Source organism: Aphelocoma coerulescens, chromosome 9 (genome assembly GCF_041296385.1).
Source record: "Aphelocoma coerulescens isolate FSJ_1873_10779 chromosome 9, UR_Acoe_1.0, whole genome shotgun sequence".
NCBI classification, from domain to species: domain Eukaryota; kingdom Metazoa; phylum Chordata; class Aves; order Passeriformes; family Corvidae; genus Aphelocoma; species Aphelocoma coerulescens.
Window position 1 is genome coordinate 17549198 of NC_091023.1, and position 21075 is coordinate 17570272.

At 43.3% G+C, this 21075-nt stretch overlaps 1 protein-coding gene across 4 annotated transcripts in view; it reads left to right on the forward strand.

Moving 5' to 3' along the window:
* The window catches only part of DIS3L2 (DIS3 like 3'-5' exoribonuclease 2), a 184518-nt gene that overhangs the window by 1852 nt on the left and 161591 nt on the right, over window positions 1-21075 (forward strand). For 2 of the 4 annotated variants that reach the window (XR_011152723.1, XM_069024458.1), the window contains exons 2-4: window positions 579-1341; window positions 16491-16649; window positions 16940-17082. Coding sequence is in view for 3 of the 4 variants with exons in the window: in XM_069024458.1 (XP_068880559.1) it covers window positions 645-1341; window positions 16491-16649; window positions 16940-17082 (999 nt within the window). In the remaining variant the exon portion in view is untranslated. Of the gene's footprint in view, window positions 1-578; window positions 1342-15702; window positions 15924-16490; window positions 16650-16939; window positions 17083-21075 lie in introns of those variants that run through there. The other 2 variants (XM_069024460.1, XM_069024459.1) reach the window with 2 other exon arrangements.

The window sequence follows — 21075 nt, forward strand, 5'->3', positions numbered from 1 at the left end:
AGCTCTTGCAAGACAATTATTAGTTTACATCTGTTGCCCTAGGAGGGAGTTCATGGCTTAAAATACAAGCTGAAATGGGTAGTCTTGGTGTTTGAAGGAACTGTCCTGTACAATGGAGAAGTGTCAGTCACTGTGGGAGGGAGGTGACAGGCAGTGTTTGCTTTTGACAGCAACAGTGAAGGACTTCAGTAAGAATGCAGTTATTTTTCAGGACTCCAGGTTGGACACGACACATTTTGCTTCTGATAACCACTAAACTGATGTTTCTGGTACAGTCTGTCAGTTGCTGCTTTAATTTTCCTGGCTTTTTCAAAGGCAAGGAAGAGCAGATCAAAGGAATCCTGTTTGTTTAGGGTGGGATAAAATCCCTGTTTTATGTGGCATGTGGGCAGGTACAGCTTATGGGCTGTGGTCACTCCTAGGTCATGGACAGGGATTTGGTGCAGGGCAGATGTTGAGTACATTGTGAACCCCCTTCCCCACACTGGAGTGATTTACCAAGCCAGAATTCCTCTTCTACAAAAATGTTACATTTTTGTGTCTTTTGGTGTAATCAGTTATTTGACACTTTGTTTCAGGAAAATAAACCTTTTTTCCTCTGTGTCTGTTCATAACTCTCTGAAGTTTGGGCCTTTTACTGCACTATGGATCAGCTGGGGCATGTAAGAAGTCCAGCTTCTGCCCAAGGTGCCAAGGAGGGACTGAGCAAGGCGGCTGCCCCCCAGAAGAACGCGTACGCCAGGCTTGTGCAAAAGCACCACAGCGGCCGCTTCCAGTCCTACCTGAATCACATTGCACAGAAGATGCAGCTGGAAGAAGGCTTCTCCAATGACCCCAGCTTGGATCTGGACCCGCCTCTGAGGAGAGGCCTGGTGAAGGATAATCCAGCCAGGAATGGGATAAACATGCACAGCTATTCACCAGTCAGAACATCTCACCTGGAACAGCCGCTGCCCGGATTTGAGAATGATAAACCCCAGACCACTCTGAACAGATGTCCACTTAAAAAAAATGCCATTGTTAGTCCAGAGGGAGACTTGGAGGGGGAGGAAGACTATTATGTGTATCAGCGTGGAGCTGTGTCTGACTTGTTAAATGTGGGTGATGCCCTTGGTGGGAGAACATCAAACAGCCTGAGACACCGAGGGGCTCTGCAGAAATCTTCTGGTTCTGATGAGAGAGATGAGGAGGACATGTGGAGGAAGAAACATAAGAAACGAGGCAGATGTCCTGCCAACACTGATACAGCAGCTGGACATTTGTTGACTGAACAGTTTGGTGAGGATGTGCTGGCAATGAATGCCAGAAAAAACAGTCACTTATCTCCAGGTCAAGTGCAAGGTGAGTTCACTCTAATGAACTGTTTGGTCCATTTGCTACAATTACTTGGAATTGAATGCAATGTGTTAGTCATGAGTGAGTTAACAGGAGCCAGTTCTGCTCTGTCCAAGTTAGTCAGCCCTTGGTTACCTGTGGGTGGCTTTGTCCTGGTTTACAAGTAAGCCATGTGGCATGTGCAAATGCCTTCATGTGGAGCCAGCTTGGTGCTGGCAGGACCTAATTACCTGGCCTAAACTCTGTGACTGTGGCTGTGCTGCTTCCAGGATCAGCTGAGAGCTAGAAGAGCCCAATTTTTGTGGTGTAGAGTCCAAATTAATAAGACCACTGGATCTGAGCTGACTCAGGGCAGAGTCATGCTTTTCTTTGCATTGCTTCTTTGAGTCTGGAGTGCTGGTTTGCCTTTGGTCCAGGTAAATCCAGTACTCAGGGGCTAAGATGTCTGTATAATAGCCAGTTCCTGATAGAGAGCATTGACTCCAGGAAACTTTGCTGTTAGTAGCAAAGAGACCACAGTACTAAGGTGAATGTGCCTCTTAAATGTGATGTTCAAGGCAAAAAGCCTACTTAGGGACATAAGTAAAATTTTTTTTAAAAGAACTCCAAAACACAGCCTGTACAAAGAACCAAAACCAGACAGTTTAAATTTCATTTCTCAGTGTAATGGGTTAAAACTTTCTCTGAATCTTATTTATGCTGAAATACTTCAATAGCCTGATCTTATGAGCTACAACTGAAGGAACTCATAAATGTCACCATGTTAAATTCTCCATAACAAGTAGAAAAGAGATCGATTTCTCAGCTGGGTAAGATCAGCCTGAGGCCTATCACAACTCTTGAATTGAAAATCAAATAAATGTTTAGCTAAATCAGTCTTAAAAACTAAGTCCTAAGACTCAAGAAGGGCAAGTAATATGCTTTTTTCTGGGTTATTTTTGAGATGGTGGCAATACATAATGTACTAAAGTTGGTAAACTTCCATGAGTTCTTGCAAGACTGATCATAGATAGAAATTTAATGCAGATTATGGTAAAATTTGTTGATGAGCTTGATTTTTGGGAGGGTTTTTTTTTCATGGTTTCATTGTAACAGTATTTATTGTGCTAGCCTGTCACAATAGACTTTGCTACCTTCAGCTTTTGAAGCGTAGGAAGAGCAGATGACAGATGAAGAGTCTCAAAGGCATACGGTTTATATCCAGGAAAATTATAGGTGGCTACATGGATAAAATAAAAATAGCCTGGCTTTCAAAAGCAAGCACCCCCAGTCGCCTCCCGCTCTGGTTGGAAGTGGGGTTGCACAACCACTTTAAAAACTGGTTGTTTGTTTAGTGCAAACACCTAAAGCAGAAAATGTTGACCCTTGTGTTTGACTTCCCAGGTGGAAAACTCACACTGTGGAAAAGATTATTGGGAAGTTATTTGCTCAGCAGTGACACCTTGCCTCTTCTGCCCCCCTGCATGCCTCCCCAGCCACCTTCCTGTGTAGCTGCAATTGGTTACCCTCAAGAACACTTGCAGGATTGTGAAAACAGTTTCTTGGGGAGGAAAGAATTAGAAAAAAATAAATATGTCACTTGTTTCAGAGAAATGTCTTTTCTGCTGTTCAGTCTGAGTATATTTTAGGACTCTTGTTTAAATGAAATGAAGATTTTGCAGTATGCAAGTGCTTAGGCATAAGAACTCACACATCACAGTATCAGATTAATATTTTCTCACTTCAAAGCTTGTATTTCTCTCTTGATGCTGATATAAGTCATTATTTTGCATAGGCAGGTGTCTGGTTTGATCAGTTTAAATCAAGGCTTGTGAAGTTGTGATGGCAAGAATTGCTTCTGTCAGAGCAGAGAGGCATATCATCTTTTCAGGAGTGACATTTCCTCACAAATTAGCTCTCCTCAGACTGTTGTAGGCTTTCCAAAAGGCTCTTTGAGCTAATCTCAAAGCCAAGCATCTCTCTTTATACCGTTTCATTTCATTGTCCTCTTCTTAACAGCTCTTCAGCTCAGGCTTAGCCATGGTTGGGTTTGCAATGACCCTAAAACTGACAGAACTAAAACTGAAGGCAAATATAGTGATCTGTGAAAACCCATTGAGTGTCCTGGGATAGGCTGTAGGCAGCAAGGGACTGGTCCCTGTTAATGTCCTTTCAGTGGCAGAGTGATTCCTGTGGCCTTAGAGGAAAGCAGAGTCGTTTATGCAGCCCCAAGCAGGTATCTCTGAGCCCTGGAGCTCAGTTCTGCTGATGTGTTCCTGTCTGGAGTTCCATATAGTAACTGCTTTTCCTAACTATTGGAGGCTATGAGGTTGGGAGAGCTGAGTGTGAGCAGAACTCCATTGTCCCTTGTGTGGAACATGACACCGTCATGAGACTGCAGGTTGGATTCACTCTGTGGCATCAGCACTCTTGGATTTGGGAAGACGAAGCTGCAGATAGAGGAATTCTGCAGATTGTCGCTCCCTTCCGTGGAGTTTTAACCTCTGCAAGGAGAATCGCCATAAAACCTCCTGCTCTGAAGTTTCTTCCCAAACAAAACCCCAAATAAACCAGCAAATAATCCTAAAATGTCACTTTAAATTGTGTTGCTTAGAGTTTTTAATCTAATACGACTTTCCTCCTGGTGTTTTCCTTTAAACCTCCAATGCTCTAGATTCTTTGGGTGCTAAAATTTGGTTAAACTTCTTTAACAATTTAACAAAATTATCAAGTCCCTTGGGTTGTTTTCTGATTTAGATCAGAGGCTCTTACGGTTTTCTCATTTCAATCCTGAGTTAGTAATCAAAATCTTTTTTCAGACTGACTGAAGTTGCTGTCATAAAAGGGCTTAAAACCTCCTTTTTCTTGAGGACAGAAGTGCTGACACTTTCTGCAGCATCTGTCTGTCACATGCTAGGAGTTGAGATTTTCATGGCTGCGATGTGGAACTTCAATACTTGTGATGCTTTGCTTTGTCAATAAGTAGTGTAGACCAAATGCTGTGTTTTATTTGGAACAGCAAGATTTCAGTTGTACTTTGAGTACATGCACTTGCCAGCCTGTTTTTTCAGGGAGAATTGCTGTGTGATAGCACATTCTCAAGCCTGCTGGAAAGCCTAGAAATCAGAGATCTGCAGAAAAGGACTGTCCTTCAAATGTGGAATACCAACTCCCAGCCACACTTGATTTCAGAGGATCTTGGGAGCTGGAGTACCTGGGAATGAGGTGGCTTTGTTGATGTTGAAACTTGGGTGGAGCAGGATGCTGGTCAAGGCTGATTGCTCTGAAATAGGTGCAGATTTTGCAGGGCTGGATATACTGTCTCAGTCTGTATCTGCAGACAGTTTCCTTGGGAAGAGCACTGCCAGATTCCCTAGGTATCCTGAGGCTCCTCTCACTAAAAACCTCATAGGTTTATGATGTGATGGAGGATCTTGCCCATCTGTCAGGGTCAGTGTGCCCCCTGAGGAGAAGCAGACAATTCCTGGGTAACAACATGCCTCATCTGAAACAGTGGAAGATTTCCACAGCCCTTTCTGATTTATCATCTGTCTGATGCTTGGCATTTATTTGCCCAGCCTGTGGTACTTAACCAACTTGGGCAGCTTCCACGGAGGAGGGGTGCTGGCAAGCAGGCTGGTGTTTAGCATCAGAGCTTTAAAAACAATTGTTGCTGTTGGATGGTGGTGTGCTTGTGGCTGCAATCCTGACATTTAAAAGGTTCGGGATAGGTAAAGGAAATATCCTGGAATGGCTTTCCTGTGTGTTTGGTGGGCACAGCTGCTCAAGAAATATCAGCCTTAATAAGATGGCAAAATCTCAGGTATTTTGTCTTCCCATGGTACACTGCAGTATAATTGTGTGTTTGCCTTTGTTTCTCTGGGGGAACTTTGGAGGAAGAACCACAGCTTCTGCTTTTCCTTTCTTGTAATGCTAATTTGGGATAATGATACTTTTTAGTGGCAAGTCTTCCAATTCTTGTGTGGTGAAATTCAGTTCTGAAGAATGCTGTTATCTCCCTATATGGCACTAGTAAATATGAGCCAGCAATCTACTGAAGGCCACACAATCAGCTCAATAAATGGAGAATGTTGGTTGCTGTGGAAATCTTTAAAATGTAACTAATCTTGCCAGGTTCAATGTAACGTTCCTTAGATGACGTTAATCATAGCAATAAGTTATGGGAGAGGAGGGAAAACTGGATTTACTGTATGGCCCCATCTGAGAAACAGATGAAAAATAGAATGCTCCTTTCTTTAATCGTTTAGCAACGTCATCACACACATAAATTTCTCTTGCTTTTGATAGAAAAAAATGTTGCATTCCTGAATCTTGTGCAACTAATGTTTTTGGCAAACATGAGCTACAGTATGTGATTTAATATCTGATGTATCCTCTCTTGGGAAGATGAGATCTTGCCCTTGCAGGGACTGTGTTTTTTATATGTGATCTAATAACTGTCTTCTGTGCCCTTCACCAGAGCCCTGAGCACACCGTGCTGCAGCAGGAGCCCTTGCATGTGGTAGCAGAGCTCTCACCTCTGTGAATGAAGGAGCTTCCTTCATCTACTAGTGCTCAGGTGAAAATGTTTCTTGGTGGAAATACCTGTTGCTGTTAACCTGCTATTTTTTTAAACTTTTTTTTCTACTCACTAGGCCCCATTATGTAGTGCAGGTAACTATGCCTGTCAATGTGGTGTTGGTCCTAGGAAAATAGGCTGATAGAAAAACTGAATTGATTTTTAATTAATTTTAAATCTTTTCTTTCATGTGACTTGTCATCAATTTATTTAACAAAGGTCCTGTTGAGCTCCTTCAGTGTCAGTTTATGTGAGATCAGGGGTTTGATGCCAAAGGTGTGAGTATGGATGTTAGTGTGTGAACTTAATTAAATCACAGCGCATGTGCAATGGTTTAAAACCTGTTTAGTCAAACTAATTAAATGCAGCAATAAATTTAGAATTGTTACCAACAGATGTGTCTGGTTCTTGCAGTGTCATGTCCTGACCCTGTGCTGTTTAATACTTCTGTCAGTCATCAGGAAGAAAATATATAAGTAGGATTGGAAAGGGTTTTTTTGATTACTTGGAGAGTATTGAATAATGGGGGTAGTTACTGGCAGCCATCTGGATCACTTGGTGGACTATGAGCAGGCAAAACAAAATCCATTTATTGGATTGCCAGCATAGAGCCATGATGAGGAACCCAGTATGGGAAGCAACAGCTTGGAAAAAAGTTCTGAGCTCTTGATGGATTAATCAGCTGAACATCCCCCTCCTGTGAAATGCGGCCAAAAGGGTAATGTATGAGCATGGGAACTGGAAGATGGAGTATGGACTCTGTGTGTCTTTGGCACAGTGGCAGCAGCAGCTTCTGGAGTGTTGCATCCTGTGGTGATGCCCTCAGTTTGAGGTGGATGGTGATGAATTGATGAATACTCAGAGGACGGCCACAGGGAAGATTAAAACGCTGGGATCGTGAGTGAGTGATTTGAGGAGCCCTGCTTTGCTTCTCACAGAGATGCTTGGGGGAGGGGAGTTTTCAGTAAATTGCCTACATGGGGAACAGATGTTCAATAATAGGCTACTCAGTTGAGCAGATTATGATACAATGCATTTGAGGCTAAACGAATCCAGGCTTGAAATACAGCACATTAGCAGTGAGGGTGAATGACCATTGGAACAGTTTTACCAAGGCTTGTGCTATCTGGGCTGTCACCAGCATGTTTATAAGCCCTGGTAACAATTTCCATCCCTGAAAAATGCTGTCATTCAAACGGGAGTTAATTTGTAAAAGCCCTCTGTCTTCTGCTGTCTGTGAGGTCAGTCAGCCCCCACACCCTAGTCAGGTCTGGCCTATTGTTCAGGTAATGACCAAGTGTCTCCACCATGGACATCCATGGTAGGACAGGTACTTTGCAGCTGAACTCAGTGGCTCTCGTGGTTTCTCTCTAGCTTGTAGCTGCTGGGCACTTTCTCTGCTGCCTTCCTCTACAACTCTGCTCCTGCCTCTCCTATCCCAAGTACTGCTGCCCATCTTTTGCCCTCCCACCCCAAACCCCTGCTAACCAGCTCCATGAAATGCTGTGGGGTGCATGTCCTGAACTCCCTCTTGTGGGGAAGGCCAAGCTATGGAGAGTTGAGAGTTGAGACTTGGCTGGGGCAGGGTGGAAAACAAAATGTTGTGATCTATTGCATAAAATAATGTCTTCTGTGACAAAAATAAAAATTTCCAGGGTGCTGAAGGAAAACATTAACACTAGCAGCTGCAGCCCACAGATGTAAGGGGCAAGTCCTGCCTTGGAGAATATTCCAGGCTCTCTGCAGATAAAAGCCAGCAGCCAAAATGTGGTTTTGTTCAGTTTGTATGTTTTTAGGCATTTTCCCCCACACTACTAGGGATTGTGATTTATGTACCTACTGCACTGAATGGACAGTATGGGGAATGGTTCATCAGCAGAAGAATGGATTCAGCAGCACCTTGGGATACCTCAGGGTATGTAGGAAGTTGAAGGCAGTTCTTTGATTCTTCAGCTGTTAATGTCTTTTAGTGTGTTAGCACCTCCTGTCAGGTATTTTGCTTTTCAAAGCCTCTTGGCTTCTTCTGATCTTTCAGCAACTTGCTTCTCTCAAACTACTGAAGCCCAGAAAATCAAAGACAGAATGTCCACAATATTGTGTTTTTAAAGTGTTTTTCTTGAAGTCTTGAAGAAGCCTTTTCACAGTGTAGTTGCTAGATAAAACAAAGAGCAAAAGGTATTTTGGAAGTTCGTTTAGGGAAGATGGAAGGATGAGGGGGAGTGGAAGCAGCCCTGACCCACATCCTGAGGCAGGAGTGGAAGCCTGGAGGAGTGCAGTCATCAGGCGGAGTAGGTAGTGAGGAGGTCACAAGCAGGGTGGAGCAGGTTCACAGAGAGTCCTGAAAACCAAAAGAGATGTACCCCCTCCCTGACAACACCACTGCTGCTGCACGCAGCTGGAGCACAGTAACTATTTTGATAAACTTTTAGTCTATTGCTACTAAATGAGTTTCGTCACCAGCCCTTCGTTCAGAGCCTGGAATGGTATCTTTGGCTCTCGCACTCCTGTAGTATTCCTACAACACAAACCCTGCTGAGGAATTGAATAAAACTGCAATTACTGTCTGAGTTACTGAAGTCAAAACCCTGCAAGCATGAGGATGCTTGGAAGTGTTTTGGAAGTGGAAGCATGGTGTCGTGAGCACATGATCTTGGCGGTCAGGAGCAGTTTCCACAGCATTGTTTTCCGCAGCAGAAAGAATCCATTGTGCGTTTTTCTTCATTTCAGTTTTTCAAAGCCTAGGCCCTTTCCAAAAGCCAAAGTCAGCAAGAACATTTTCCCTAGTTCCATATTGAAATCTGGGGACATGCAGCACAAGAGTTTTTAGTAAGTATGTACAGCTTAAAGCAAAAGAGCAGTGGCAACGTGTGCCTTCCACCATATGCGTGCTTCCCACCTCATTTTCATGAGTCTGGAAATGAGCATCTGTCTCTACTCCTAACTTAATATCCACGGACATGCCACTCTTTTGCTACCTCCATTCCTAAGTAAGAGTGTTTCTTCTTCCATGTTTCAATCTAAGAATGTTGAATGTCTGAATCTTTTATGATCAGCTGCAGTGGCACAGTCACCTCCAAAGGCAGCTCGTGGCCCTAAGAACTCCCTCACAAGCCATGACAGCCTGTGTTTTCCCACCTGGAGTCACTGGCTGGGGGTAGGCTGCCTGTCTGCAGCCGCCTTGTTCCCCGTGTGGTAAGGATTCCCTTTGTAGTTTTTCTGTTGGATGCTCAACTCCTCTGTGCAGATTTTGGCAGACTTTCTGCCAAAACTGTTTGGAGAATCACCTTCTCCAAAGAGGCAGGGTGAGAGAGTTCTCTGGATTTGTTCCTGGATGGCTGCACTGATGGCTCACAGTGTGCTGGTGCACAAATACAGCCATGCCCATAGACAACCTGCTGGCTGGCACAGGCAGAGCTGTGTTATGTTGTGGGGAGTTGCTGGTAACAAGCTGGGCTTTTCCAGTCCTCTGAATTACTGCTGAACATTTTAGAGCTGTGTGGACAGGCCTTCACTTAACCTGATGTCTTCTAATTTTATTTTGATTTGTCTTGATGGTGGAAAGTTACATTTAGATTTATGCTGTGGCTGGACCCTGGTGGCCCATCATAATGGGTCAATTAGTGAGGCTGGGGGGCCTGGGAGCTACTTTTGACAGTTGGATTTCAAGACAGCATCTACTCAGTTCGGGACATTTGCATAGAATTTGCATTTTGGCTGAGCCCATGCATGTAAATGTAGGTTTGCATTGTTTCTCTTCTTTGAATGACTGTTTAATTAACTTTAAACTTAATTATGCAATCTGCCATCTGCCCAAGTCCCTACAGTGTTGTTATATCACCGTTCTTTTCTACTTCCACCAAGATATTCCCTTTCCTTGAAGTTTGCCCTACTTTTCAGTGATTAAGATAATTTCAAATTGTTCAATTCCTTGGCTACTTCTGAGGAGAATTCACAGCAATGTTGTAGGAACTCTCTTAGCTTTGTGGTCTGGCTTGGACTGAGCAGAGGAATGTGCTGCAGAACCTCCAGTTTAAGATTCTTTGAATTTACATTTCATGAGAGAAGGATCTTCTTTTATTTGCCTGTGATAAGGAGAATGCACTCTCAGACTTTCTCTTACACTCCAGATTGAGCATCTGAAATGTTGCCTACCAGGTTTATCTCCTGCAGGTCTCTGCTGCAGTGAAGCATCACTGAACTGATAACATATCTCCAAGTCCTGCCTTTCCACTCCTACATCCCTAATGAATTCTTTCCCATGACATCCTCATTTGTCTCTGTTGCTTTGTCTTTAATCTTGAGCCATCTACTTTATTTAACCTCTTGGCTTCAAGATATTGTAAAATGCATGGAGGTGGTTCTGTTCCAAGGCTGTCCAAGAACTCTGAACTCTTTTACTTTATGTTGAGAGAAATGTGGAAGCACGACTGTTCCTAACATAGGTTGGAGCAGAGCTGTGCTTGCAGAGAGCGTGGTGGATGGGGTTTGGTCCTGTGTGTGTATTACTGGGGCTCTAGGACAAGAGATAGATTCCAAGGAGTGTCTTTAATTCCCAGTACAGAACTCCTTCCCCGAGCAACTATACCAACAGCTGTCTTTGTGTTTTTCCTTTTAAAATGAAAGAGAACAAAAAAGGATTTGGCTGTTACCATTAGTGGGACATTTAATCTCTTAAATCCGCAAAATATTTTGCAAAACATAAATAGGTTGTTACTTCTGGCCTGTCCATGACCAGTGTTTTTGTTGACATAACTCACATTTGAGATCACTTCAATGGTGTTTGTTGGTTTTGCCTGTTGTTTTTGCCTGTGTGTGGTAATTTGATCCCGGATATTGTAGTAGTCATTTAAGTGCTTGGAGATTTTTGACTTAGTCACTTCTATAATATGGCATCTACTGGATGTCACTGGTGCATTAGAAATTCAAAACAATCTAAGAAACACATTTTGGCTTTTAAAATTTGAGAGGGAATTATTCTAGAGGCTTCTTTGAGCTGCAGAAAATACCAAATAGCTTTGAAATTGCCTGTTTAAGCTTATGAAAGGGGCAGACACAGGGATCCTAGCAAAACCACCCTGATGTTAATGCAGTTTGTACTGGCAAAGCGTCTTCTGCTGGGAGAGTTTATTTGACTCTGGAGAATGAAAGGGGCAGTTGCCTGGTACAACAGTGCCAACAGTTGGTCTGTGCCTGTCCAGAGCTTCCAGCCAGGAGCTGCGTCCCCCCAGCCCATCAAAGCTGTGCGGAGACAGATTCACAAAAGTACCTGAGACGAGTTGTTCAGGGGCTATGTAGGATTGTGGATTTTTTATGTCCCAGATGTCTTTCCAAAACAAAGCAGAGTTTGTGTTGGCTGAACTTTAGTATTGAGACTATTAATACACCCTGTTACACATCAGCATCCATAGTGCCTCATAAAGTTGCAGATAGAACTTCCTGGCCGCTCTTGGAGAGTATTCATTTGCTAAAAGACCAAATTTGAAGGTTTCTAAAATTTGCTTTGTCAACTCTGCCAGGAGTCAAGGGCCAACTTGCATTTACAGATCTGTGAGGTGATGCCTTGGGCTGCCTCATGGTTGGACACTAATTCATTAAATCTCTAGTAAGGATGAGCAGGAATGTGCTTTATTTAGCTTTCTTGCTGTGTTTAATCTAGTCTGACTTAAATGGGAGTGTGGGACTAACCACAGGCTGGCATCAGGGTAGTTCTTGTTGTCTTTGGTTGGTTAATTTCTGCTTTTGGGGCTAGGGCAGTGTTAAGTGACCCTTCTTTTGGTAGCTGCCATGTCTTCAAGCTCATGGGTGTATCCTTATCATGTCTTAGTAAGTGCACAGCTGGGTTGTCTTGAAGAATTACTTGGAAGTCTTGAAGGGAATTGGTTTAAGTCATTGAAATGAGTCAGCAATGAAATGGAATATTGTAGAAATATGGACAAATATTTATGAACTGTGTGTTGTGTCTCATTAACTGATAAGAAATTGTTCTGTTGCATATTATCAGTTCTGGGGAAATGCTTCTTTTTCTTCTCACACTTACGCTAACTGGAAAACAGAGATTTTCCAAAGATTCCTTTCCATATCTAGACCATGATCTAATGCTGGGAAGCAATGGAAAATCCTCTTAGCAATGGCAGAGTTAGTGGAGGTGTTGGTGTCCAGTCATGGACTGATAAAAGTAGATAGCAGATGGAAGTATTTTGTATTGGAAAAGTTTGTAACAATATTGTTCTGTCCAATGCTTTCAACATAAATTCCTTTTTTTTAAAATGTAAAAGGAACCATTACATGCCGAGATAGTGTCTGGGGGGTCAGAGTCCTAAACCTGCAGAGGTGTTACCAGCACAGCTGTGATGGTTTCACAGTCCTGCCCACCCCAGGGATCTGCCTAAGTATTGCAGGTATCTGCAGAAATAATATAGATGGTAACAAAGCTGGAAGTTTGGAGGTAAAAATGTCTGGTGAAAATGTAGATGCCCTTTGGTAGGAAAGGGAAAAACTATACCAAGATCTCCTTATCTTGAAATTCACTTGGATCTCTCAAGTAAAACTAGTTCTTGCTGGATCCTGGATGGGAGTTGTCATGGATGTGCCGATGAAGATTCAGCAATACTTTCCTTCTCTGCTGGTAGTAATCAAAGAGATTGTCAGGTGTGAGAGGGCAGTTAGAATGTTTTATTTTTGGTAAATAAAATTGAAGGTCTTGATTCTTTCTTATGTAAAGCAATATGCAGATTTTAATATAAAATTAAAGACTTTCTGGCCTTGCTGACTTCATGTTTAGTTGAGCATTTTACTTGATTTAGTTGACCATCTAGTTGATCAACTGACTAATAGATGTAAATTTAATTAAATGCAGTACTTTTCAAAAGCTAAACTCTAGGGTGATTTTGTATAAATTATGTCAAAATAAGCTGATTTAAAACATCTAGCCTCCTCTCTTCCTGTAAGCCAGATCAATTATTCTGGGCAGCTGCCTGCGTGCTTTTTTTTCCCCCCAAATACGAAAAGATTAATAGGTACTTGGGCTTAAAGACCAAAATGTGCCATTGTGTGATGTCATTGCTGTGATAGAGATGAAGTGAGGTGGTTTGGATTTTAGATGGAGCTCCAGTGCTGTCCTTCCAGCAGAGCTCAGACAGCTCCTGTGTCCTTTCTCCTCCTTTTCCTGGTGTCCATGGTGAGAATAAAAGTGAGTTACTGATTGTGAACTGTTCTGAAAGCCCACAAATGCACCCACTTCTCTTTCGCGCCTCTCTTGCTGTGGAGGTGGGAGTTGTGTGTTTCTACTTCCCACAAGTGCTTCCCTTTGGCTAGTTTGAAGGGTTTCCCTGCTCCATGGGTGGAATTGCTGGTCCTATTTAGGTGTCCCTCTGTCGCCCTTGTAGGGAGCCTCCATGCCTGATAGAGGTGTTGGGATTTTTTCAACCCAAATCTCCCTCCAGAGGACTTCAAGTACTGAACAGTGAACTGCCTTTCCTCAAATTGTTAGTCCTCTGTCATTTCCCATTGAAAATGACAACATCTAGAAATCCCAGGCAAGTGTTGGCTGCATCTACAGGAAGCAGCTCTACATCATCTTTGCAGCCAGATAAACACCCAAATGTGTTGCATTTGCTGCATGTTGTGAATATTTACGTGTAGTGCACTAGAATTGCTCTGTGTTCAGGCCTGAGTGGTTCTGCACAGCAGATGTTTTTGGTGCTCTGTGGTTGCTTCAAGCCTCCTGTTGGGATGGATCAGCCAACCTCAGCTCTCAGTCCCTGCACTTCAGTCTTCCTTCCACTGAAATTTTAAATTTTTTATTGTGTTCATTTGCTTATTAATTTATTTAGTGTTTGGTTATTTTAATACCTAGAATGTGTTATTACTTTGTCTGACATCCTGCCCTGAGAGATTTTGTTCTGTCTTACAAATCACTCAACTGTAACACCAAGGAAAAAGTAAGATTGACACACCTGGTGCTGGAATAGGGTTTAGCCATGTTTGTGATAGATTTTCCAGAAAGAATAGTCTCAATATATCCTATGCTATAGAGTGGTCAAGTTACAGTTTGCTTTGTGGAATGATGTCTGTTTATGCATCAGAATATTAATGCTGGGCAGCGGGGACAGCAGGAAAGCCCATCATGAGAGGTATTTCTAACTTCGAGTTTTAGGGGACAGGTGCATTGCAGAAACAAATACTGACTCTAGTTGAAACAGATGGTGACCTGTAGTTAGGTCTTTTTCTTTTAAAAGAAGAAATACAAGAAGTTACAGTCATGCAGAATTTGATGTGTTCCAGTTGAATGCTAATTGTGACAGTTGTCTGTGGCTTTGTAACAGGAGTGGCTTTGTTTAGCCATAAATGTCATGGCCAAGGGGGTCAAATGCTACCCGAAGTGGCTGTGTGTAAACTGCCTTGCAGGCCAGCTACATCGAAGTTAGAGTTTGTTGTTTTGAGTGAATTTTGTCTTTGAGTTTTGTTTTTGAGTTTGAGTCTGAGCAAATGAAAAATCCCACCACAGAGCAAGCCCAAGGCTTAAGTGCTGAAAATGTGCAGATGCCTCTCTGCATGTCTACCTCTTATCACACAAAGATGCTTCTCTACCCTTTGCTGTTGCTGTACATTATTTTTGGCTGTAGGGCCCCCAAATTTTTTGAACCAATGGCCAAGCCAAGTGCTGGGACAACTCTTTTCTGCAGTGCCTAATTCTGGCTCTCAGCTCGCAGCTCAATTCATGAGACTTTTTTTTCGCTTTCCCCCTCTGCATTTGACTTTTCTCCTCTTACTTTTTTTTCAGCTCCTTCTTAATGATATGTTAAGATTTAGCCTCCTTTTTATCCCAGGTTCTTTAATTCATAGTAGTATTTTCTGTGACTTGCTGTCATAGAAACGAGGGCTTTAGAGGACCTTATGAGCTCGTGTAATCCATTTCACTACCTCAAGGAAAAAACTACTCTTCTTAGACCAACTCTGGCAGACGTCTGTCTCACCTATTTTTAAGAACCTCCAACGAAGCAGATTGCATGACCTCTCTGGGTGAGCAGCCTAAAATCCTGCCTGTTGCAGTTCAAGTCAGATTCCTTCACCAAAATGCCTCTGAAAACACATCCAGAGCAAATCGCGTTGCCAATTCTCTGGTCTGTACTCTTACTTTTGGTGCCTGTTTTTAAACTTAACTTGACCCTTGGGACGTTTGTAAATAAGTTCATTAGGCAGTTACAAATGAGTTAATTTTAGTTCCGTGTTATTATGGGTCCATACCGGTTGTGTTGCCTCAGTCGCCTCGGCTGAAACCTAAAATTTGCTGCTGTTACAGCTACAACCTCCTCAGACAGTCTCCGCCCTGGAAGCACCCTCAGAGTGTGAAAAGCTTGATTGTGTAGAAAGAGGCCCAACTATGTTGTGTTATTGTGACTGAAAACAGAAGCCTCCTCTTTGTTTCAGCTTCCCATTTGGAGATGCTGCTGTGGTGTGAAATCTCTTCCTGGACTGGTCTGAGCTGGCCCCTTGAGTTCTCTCTCTGCCTGTCTCGGAGTCTTCCCTCCTGAGTTAGGAGGATCCTTCCCTCCTGCTGATTTTCCTGTTGTTATATATATTTGAAAATTGTTTTTTCTCTGTGATTGGGCAAAGTAGCAGTTTTCTCTTGTTGCACCATATTTTTTAAAGATCTCTGCTTAAGTACAGCTTTTTAAACATTTTTTTCTCGATGCTGTGAAGCAATCTACGATTTCGTTTGAGAAGGATACCATAGGTAAAAAATTTGCCTTGTAACTTGGACAGCACTGTAGCAAATAAGTTGGCGTTGCACGTTTTCTGACTTGCAGGTACAAGCTTGGACCCAGGGAGCGTAGCCAGGAGGGGCTGGAAGGCAAAGCTGTGATGACATGTTCAGTATCCAGGTGGAGGGCCAAGAGGGCAGCTGCGCGGCGCTGGGTTGCATTCCAATGTGCTGATCCGTGGAACAGCGTTGGCATACGCTTTGGAAGCTGCTGCTTGCTCTCCTGGCTGTAGGGAAGGGGCTGAGGTGATGGCAGGGAAGTAAGGGGTGAGTCTCTGCAGAATATTTTCATATGATTGTGGCCTACTCTGAACAGGCTGGACATTTGGAGCCTTGGCACTTCTTTCTGGTGTCCTTGTGTACCGTGCTGCCTCTGGTAGCTCCAAAGTTAATAATTCCAGTGTGGGTTGTTAAGAAATTTTTTTTTTTTTCTTTCTTGATTCCTGAACTGGTTAATTAAGTTGTAGGGAAGTTGTATTTTCTCACTACTTGGGGGCTTAATGGGGTGGAGACTTTGGAAGCAGTTTAACAATTTCACATTTTATATGCTCTAATGAATTTCCCAGGGTTTTGGAAGGGTTGTATCCAATTTTAGCATCGTAATTTCCAGCTTTTTATTTATGCTAAAGTAAGTTAGTGGTGTATTATGAAGCCCAGAGAGCCAACAGATTACAAATGAACTAATGAAGACATTGTTTCTCTTGGATAAAGGCTATGACTAATGGTTGTAACTTGTACTGAAGAACTAGAGACCATGAGCTTCACCAGGACCACCAGCTGGCACTGGGGTTCCTCTTCCCTTCCCTGTAATTTCAAACCTGTATTTGGTTTCAGGTGCAGAAAAAAGAGGGTTTGCAAGAACCAGAAACAACTCTGAATCTGCAAGAACTCCCCAGAACTTCGATAGGAAGAGACAACTCTCTGAATCGCAGACAGAAACAATGAACAATTCAGACAGCAGAATAAATCCTAGACAACTGGGAACTCCCAGAGGTATTAAAGCAGTGTGTGTACAAGCTTCAGGAATAAGCTGCCTTGAAGCCTGTGCTTTAAAAGATGGGCTGGGATGAATGCTATTGACTTTAAAATGAGCTGTAAAAGACTGTTCATTTGTAAAATACTATTATTCCAGGCTTTTTGGTGTTCTGAAGTCTGGTGCCAGTATTTCTAGGCAAACTGTTATCAGAAAATCAACTTTGAATATAAAACCTCTGTACAGATTCTGTTAAGAAACATAGACATGTTTGGTGGGCAAGGTAACACTTATGAATTTTTGTTTGCAGGAGGATCCTATGCTGGTGTCCCAACATCAGGGGACAGAAGGAATCTAAATAAACCCACTCGAGGGAGGAAGAAGAGTATATTTGAAGCCTACATGTCAAAAGAAGATGTTTCAGCAGGACTGAAAAGGGGAGAGCTAATTCAGGTGCCTGAAATATACAGTGTCCATGCTCTTGTGATAAGTCTGGGAAAATCACAGGCAGTTGTTGGAAATCAGCAGCAGCTGATGACAGGGAATTGATGTATCACTTGTAGATGCCAGAGGAAGATATTTTCCCTTTCTCAGGATGTTCTACAAGTGGAATGGAATCTTCTGCATTCCTCTGAAGTAGTTTTTTGTTTGATTGCATGTTCTGTAAAATTCCTGATCCACACTAGTGATGAATTGCAGATTGCTGGTTGAATAGTCTGCTGGCCGTGATGGTCATTACTGGGGAGACACTTCGTTTTACAAATAATTCTCAAAACAACAGCAGTTGCTGGCAGAGTCTGTCTATGTCAGTGTAAGTAAAAACAAATGCCTTTAGCAAGATACCTCTTGCTGAAATTTCTCTCAAAAATGTTTGTGCTTCTTTTTGGAGCAGCAAAACTGCAGCCATCATTAGGCAGCAATTCTTTTCTAAAGAATGTGGGGGTGGTCCTGCTGTCCTATTTGCTGGATAGAGAAGATTTACACGAAGGCTGGCAGGTCTGAGATGGAGAAGAAGAGAGCATCCTTGCACCACATCCACGGTAGTCCTAAACATGGTGTAATGTTCTTCAGGACACACCTGGCATCCCAGTGAGATCAGACTGGCTGGAGAAAAAAGGCAGGTGGAACTCGGTGAGGGCATGACATCCATGCTGAGGGATTGTTTACCCAAAGACAGACAGGTCCCTTACCATTTAATTAATGTTGTACTGCTGGTGAGGTTGTGATATTTACTTTTACCAATACATTGGAGTCTCAAATGACATCCCCTTAATTTTGTCTGATTTTTTGTTATAATTGCATAATAATTCTTGTATATTAATATAATGGTATAATCTCTGGAGGCGTGATGAGGATTTTACATAAAAGACTGCCTGATTCCATCCTGAAGACCAATCTCATGCACTCTTAGCTTTGAGAGAAATCATGTCCCTGCTGATGATCAGCATGTTCCACTGGGCTACTTAGACCTCAGGCCAGTGCATTTTTAAAGAGCATCACAGACATCTGCAATGGGAAGTAAATGGTGTGGGAGGAAATGGAAGCCTTAAGGTGTGACTTCCCTCATGGCTGCACTGGCATATGGCATCAACTAAAGCTCCTGCCTTACCTTTGGGAGTATTTTTGGCACCATTTTTGGTAACAGCCTGATAGCGTTAAGTGCAGTGTGCATAGGCTGCCTATGAGGTCAAGTGCAGCTGCAGATGAGGCACATCAGGCTGTGTGACTACTACCTGAGAATCCCACTGAAATGCTGAGTCCCCACGGACCTGTGATTGCATGATCCCTGGCAAAGGAATCCCTATGACAGCTGGTGAGGGGTCAGTAGCTCTGACCAAGGAAGCTGTGACCGGTCCAGAGAGATGGTCCCAAAAGAGATCATCTTCCAGAGGCCCGGTGTCTTCCCTCAGCTGCCAGCTAGGAGGGCCCATGCAGAGGCTGTCAGCTCTTTAGTGATTGTCAGCTGGTGATTCCAGCTCAGCTCTGCAGGGCAGCCCCCAGGCCAGACCAGGGAGGGAGACGAGAGGCCCGTGTAGCTGTTCCGCACGAGGCAGCTTTATTAGTTCGGCGAAGGGGAGCCAGGGATGGGCTCTCTCTGCCCTCACAGGGGCAGGGGCTTTATAGGGATACAGGGGGTGGGTGTCAGAGGGTAAAGGCCAATGGGTTACAAATGATCTGCATAGGGTCTCCCAGAGGATTCTGGGTTTGTCTTCTCACCATAACTAAGAGTAGCTCCCTTTCCAGGGGAGTTCTGCTGGGAGGTTTAGGCACTCTCCTTATCTCAGCAGACGTCCCTCCAGGGCAGTGGCTGGGCATACCCCACAAATCCCTAACTCTTGTAAATGTGTAGTGTCTACTCCAGGTGATGTGCTGCATAACTGGAAGAGTCATATGTGCTTTCTTAGGCTGTATCTGTTTTCCTTTCATCCAGTTCCACATCTCAGGGAAACAACTGAGACTGTAGAAGCTGGATTTAATCATTCAGAGCTGAGTGTTACATCATGGACATCCCAGCTCAGTATTTCTCATCTTCAGTTCATTCATCCTTGTGATTTCATCAAGACCATTCATCACTGCAGCCTCAACCAGGATAGGTGAGATCCTGAAAGCAGCTTTAGTGAATGGACAAATATTCAGTGGTTTTCTCTAAGACAGCAAGAGCTAGAATGAAAAAATGCCTGTTGTATTAATCCCCAAAAGGAGGGCATTGTTCTGGCATGGTAACCTGCAAAAAAGGCTCCACAGGAGCCTATGGAAGGGGAGGACAAACCTATTAGTCTGAATCTGATGGTCCTGAGGAAACTGGAGTGTTCCCAGTCTCTGAACATGGGGTGTCCCCTAGAGCATCCTGGAAGCACTGGATCTGCTTATATTTGGATGAGAATTTGAGAGGTCTGTTAGGGAGAAAAGAGCCTACCATGACACTGAGATTTTTGCTGGACGGTAGCAGCTGTGCAACAAAGTATTCCTGAAAGCCCAACCCACAGAAACTACTGGCAGACCTGGGGATTGCTCAGATGACAAACAAGTACCACAAAGATTAGGCAGCTCCAGATCAGGAAGAGTGAAAGGTTATCTTTAAGGGTGCTGACATCTGTCAGTACTATTGGTCTTAATGGCTTCTGGTACTGTATCTGACATAACTGAGGTTTTGATAAGTAGCACGAGAAGTGTGCCCTGCGGACTCCTGGATTCATTCTGTCGAGCGACGTGTGCGGAAGTGTCCTCCCACAAGAAAAGGGATCTGATCTCAGGCGCTTATGAGTGCATAGAATTCTCACTTCCCTGCCCTTAAAACTTCAGGGAGCAAACACCAGGCGTATTGGGTTGGTTGGAATCACACCGGATGGCCTGAAGGCAAACAAGATTGAATAACTCCTGCGTCGTTCCGTGAACGCACGATGATGGTTATACACAGCAGATGAAATTGGGCTGTGTATTAAAGAGCATTGACCCAAAGGACTCTAATCATCCTCTGAAGCATCAGCCAGAAACTCATGTCTGCTCTACGCCTCCAGTGTCTCCCAGACCCTCCCTGCAGGGCTGCTGGGGTCAGGCGGAGCGAACAGAGGTGCAGAGCCTGCTTTGCTGTTAAGAGGGTGTTTCTCCTTGGAAAGCTGTTCTTTTGTGGATGTAAAAGCTGGGATTTCCCTGGTTTTCATGGATTGATTTTTCAAAGAAAGCCTTGGTAGCAATCAGATACTTGTGAACCCTGTCCTTTTTTTCATGTTTTGTACATACAAACGAATCTAGGCTTATGTGTTACAATAGCTGTTATAAACGGCTTGGTTTGGGATGCTTGACGTTTAGTCTGAGTACTGCCTGCCCTGATCTAGCAGAGCAGCTTGAGAAATCGTGACCCTTTTGTGTCTCACTGGGAAAGTTCAATAAGGTTAGTAACTTTATTGGCAAGAACCTGTGAAGCTGACTTGAATCATCAGAAAGTGTTTTAGAAACCTTCCTGCAGACCTTGTTCTTCCCTTTCATAACAAAGGCCCTAATGACAGAAGAACACTGATAAATATAGCAGCTATTATTTGCAAGCTATTGTAAAATAATACAACATTAGTGTGACATCATGAGACTCTGCAGCCAGATCCTCACCCCCTAATACACATATGAGAACAGTTGTTCATTGCAGATGGGGAGAGTGACTGGTTCCAGATATGATATCACAGCGTGAAATGTACAACATTGTAAATAGGATTTTCATGGGCACAGATAATAGGGCCCATCTGCTTTCTAAGATAAATTTTGTGAGTTTCTTGCTTAAAGGAAAGAGCTGAAGTATTTTAATGTTACTTGATGTAAGACTTCTAATGCTGATCATAATTAGGTAGTGCATATAAAATGCAGATAAACAGGCTGCACAATAAACGTGGTAACACTGTGCTCCTCTGTGCAGTTGTTGGAGCTGGGTGTCCATGGGCACGTTGCTGCTCTGGT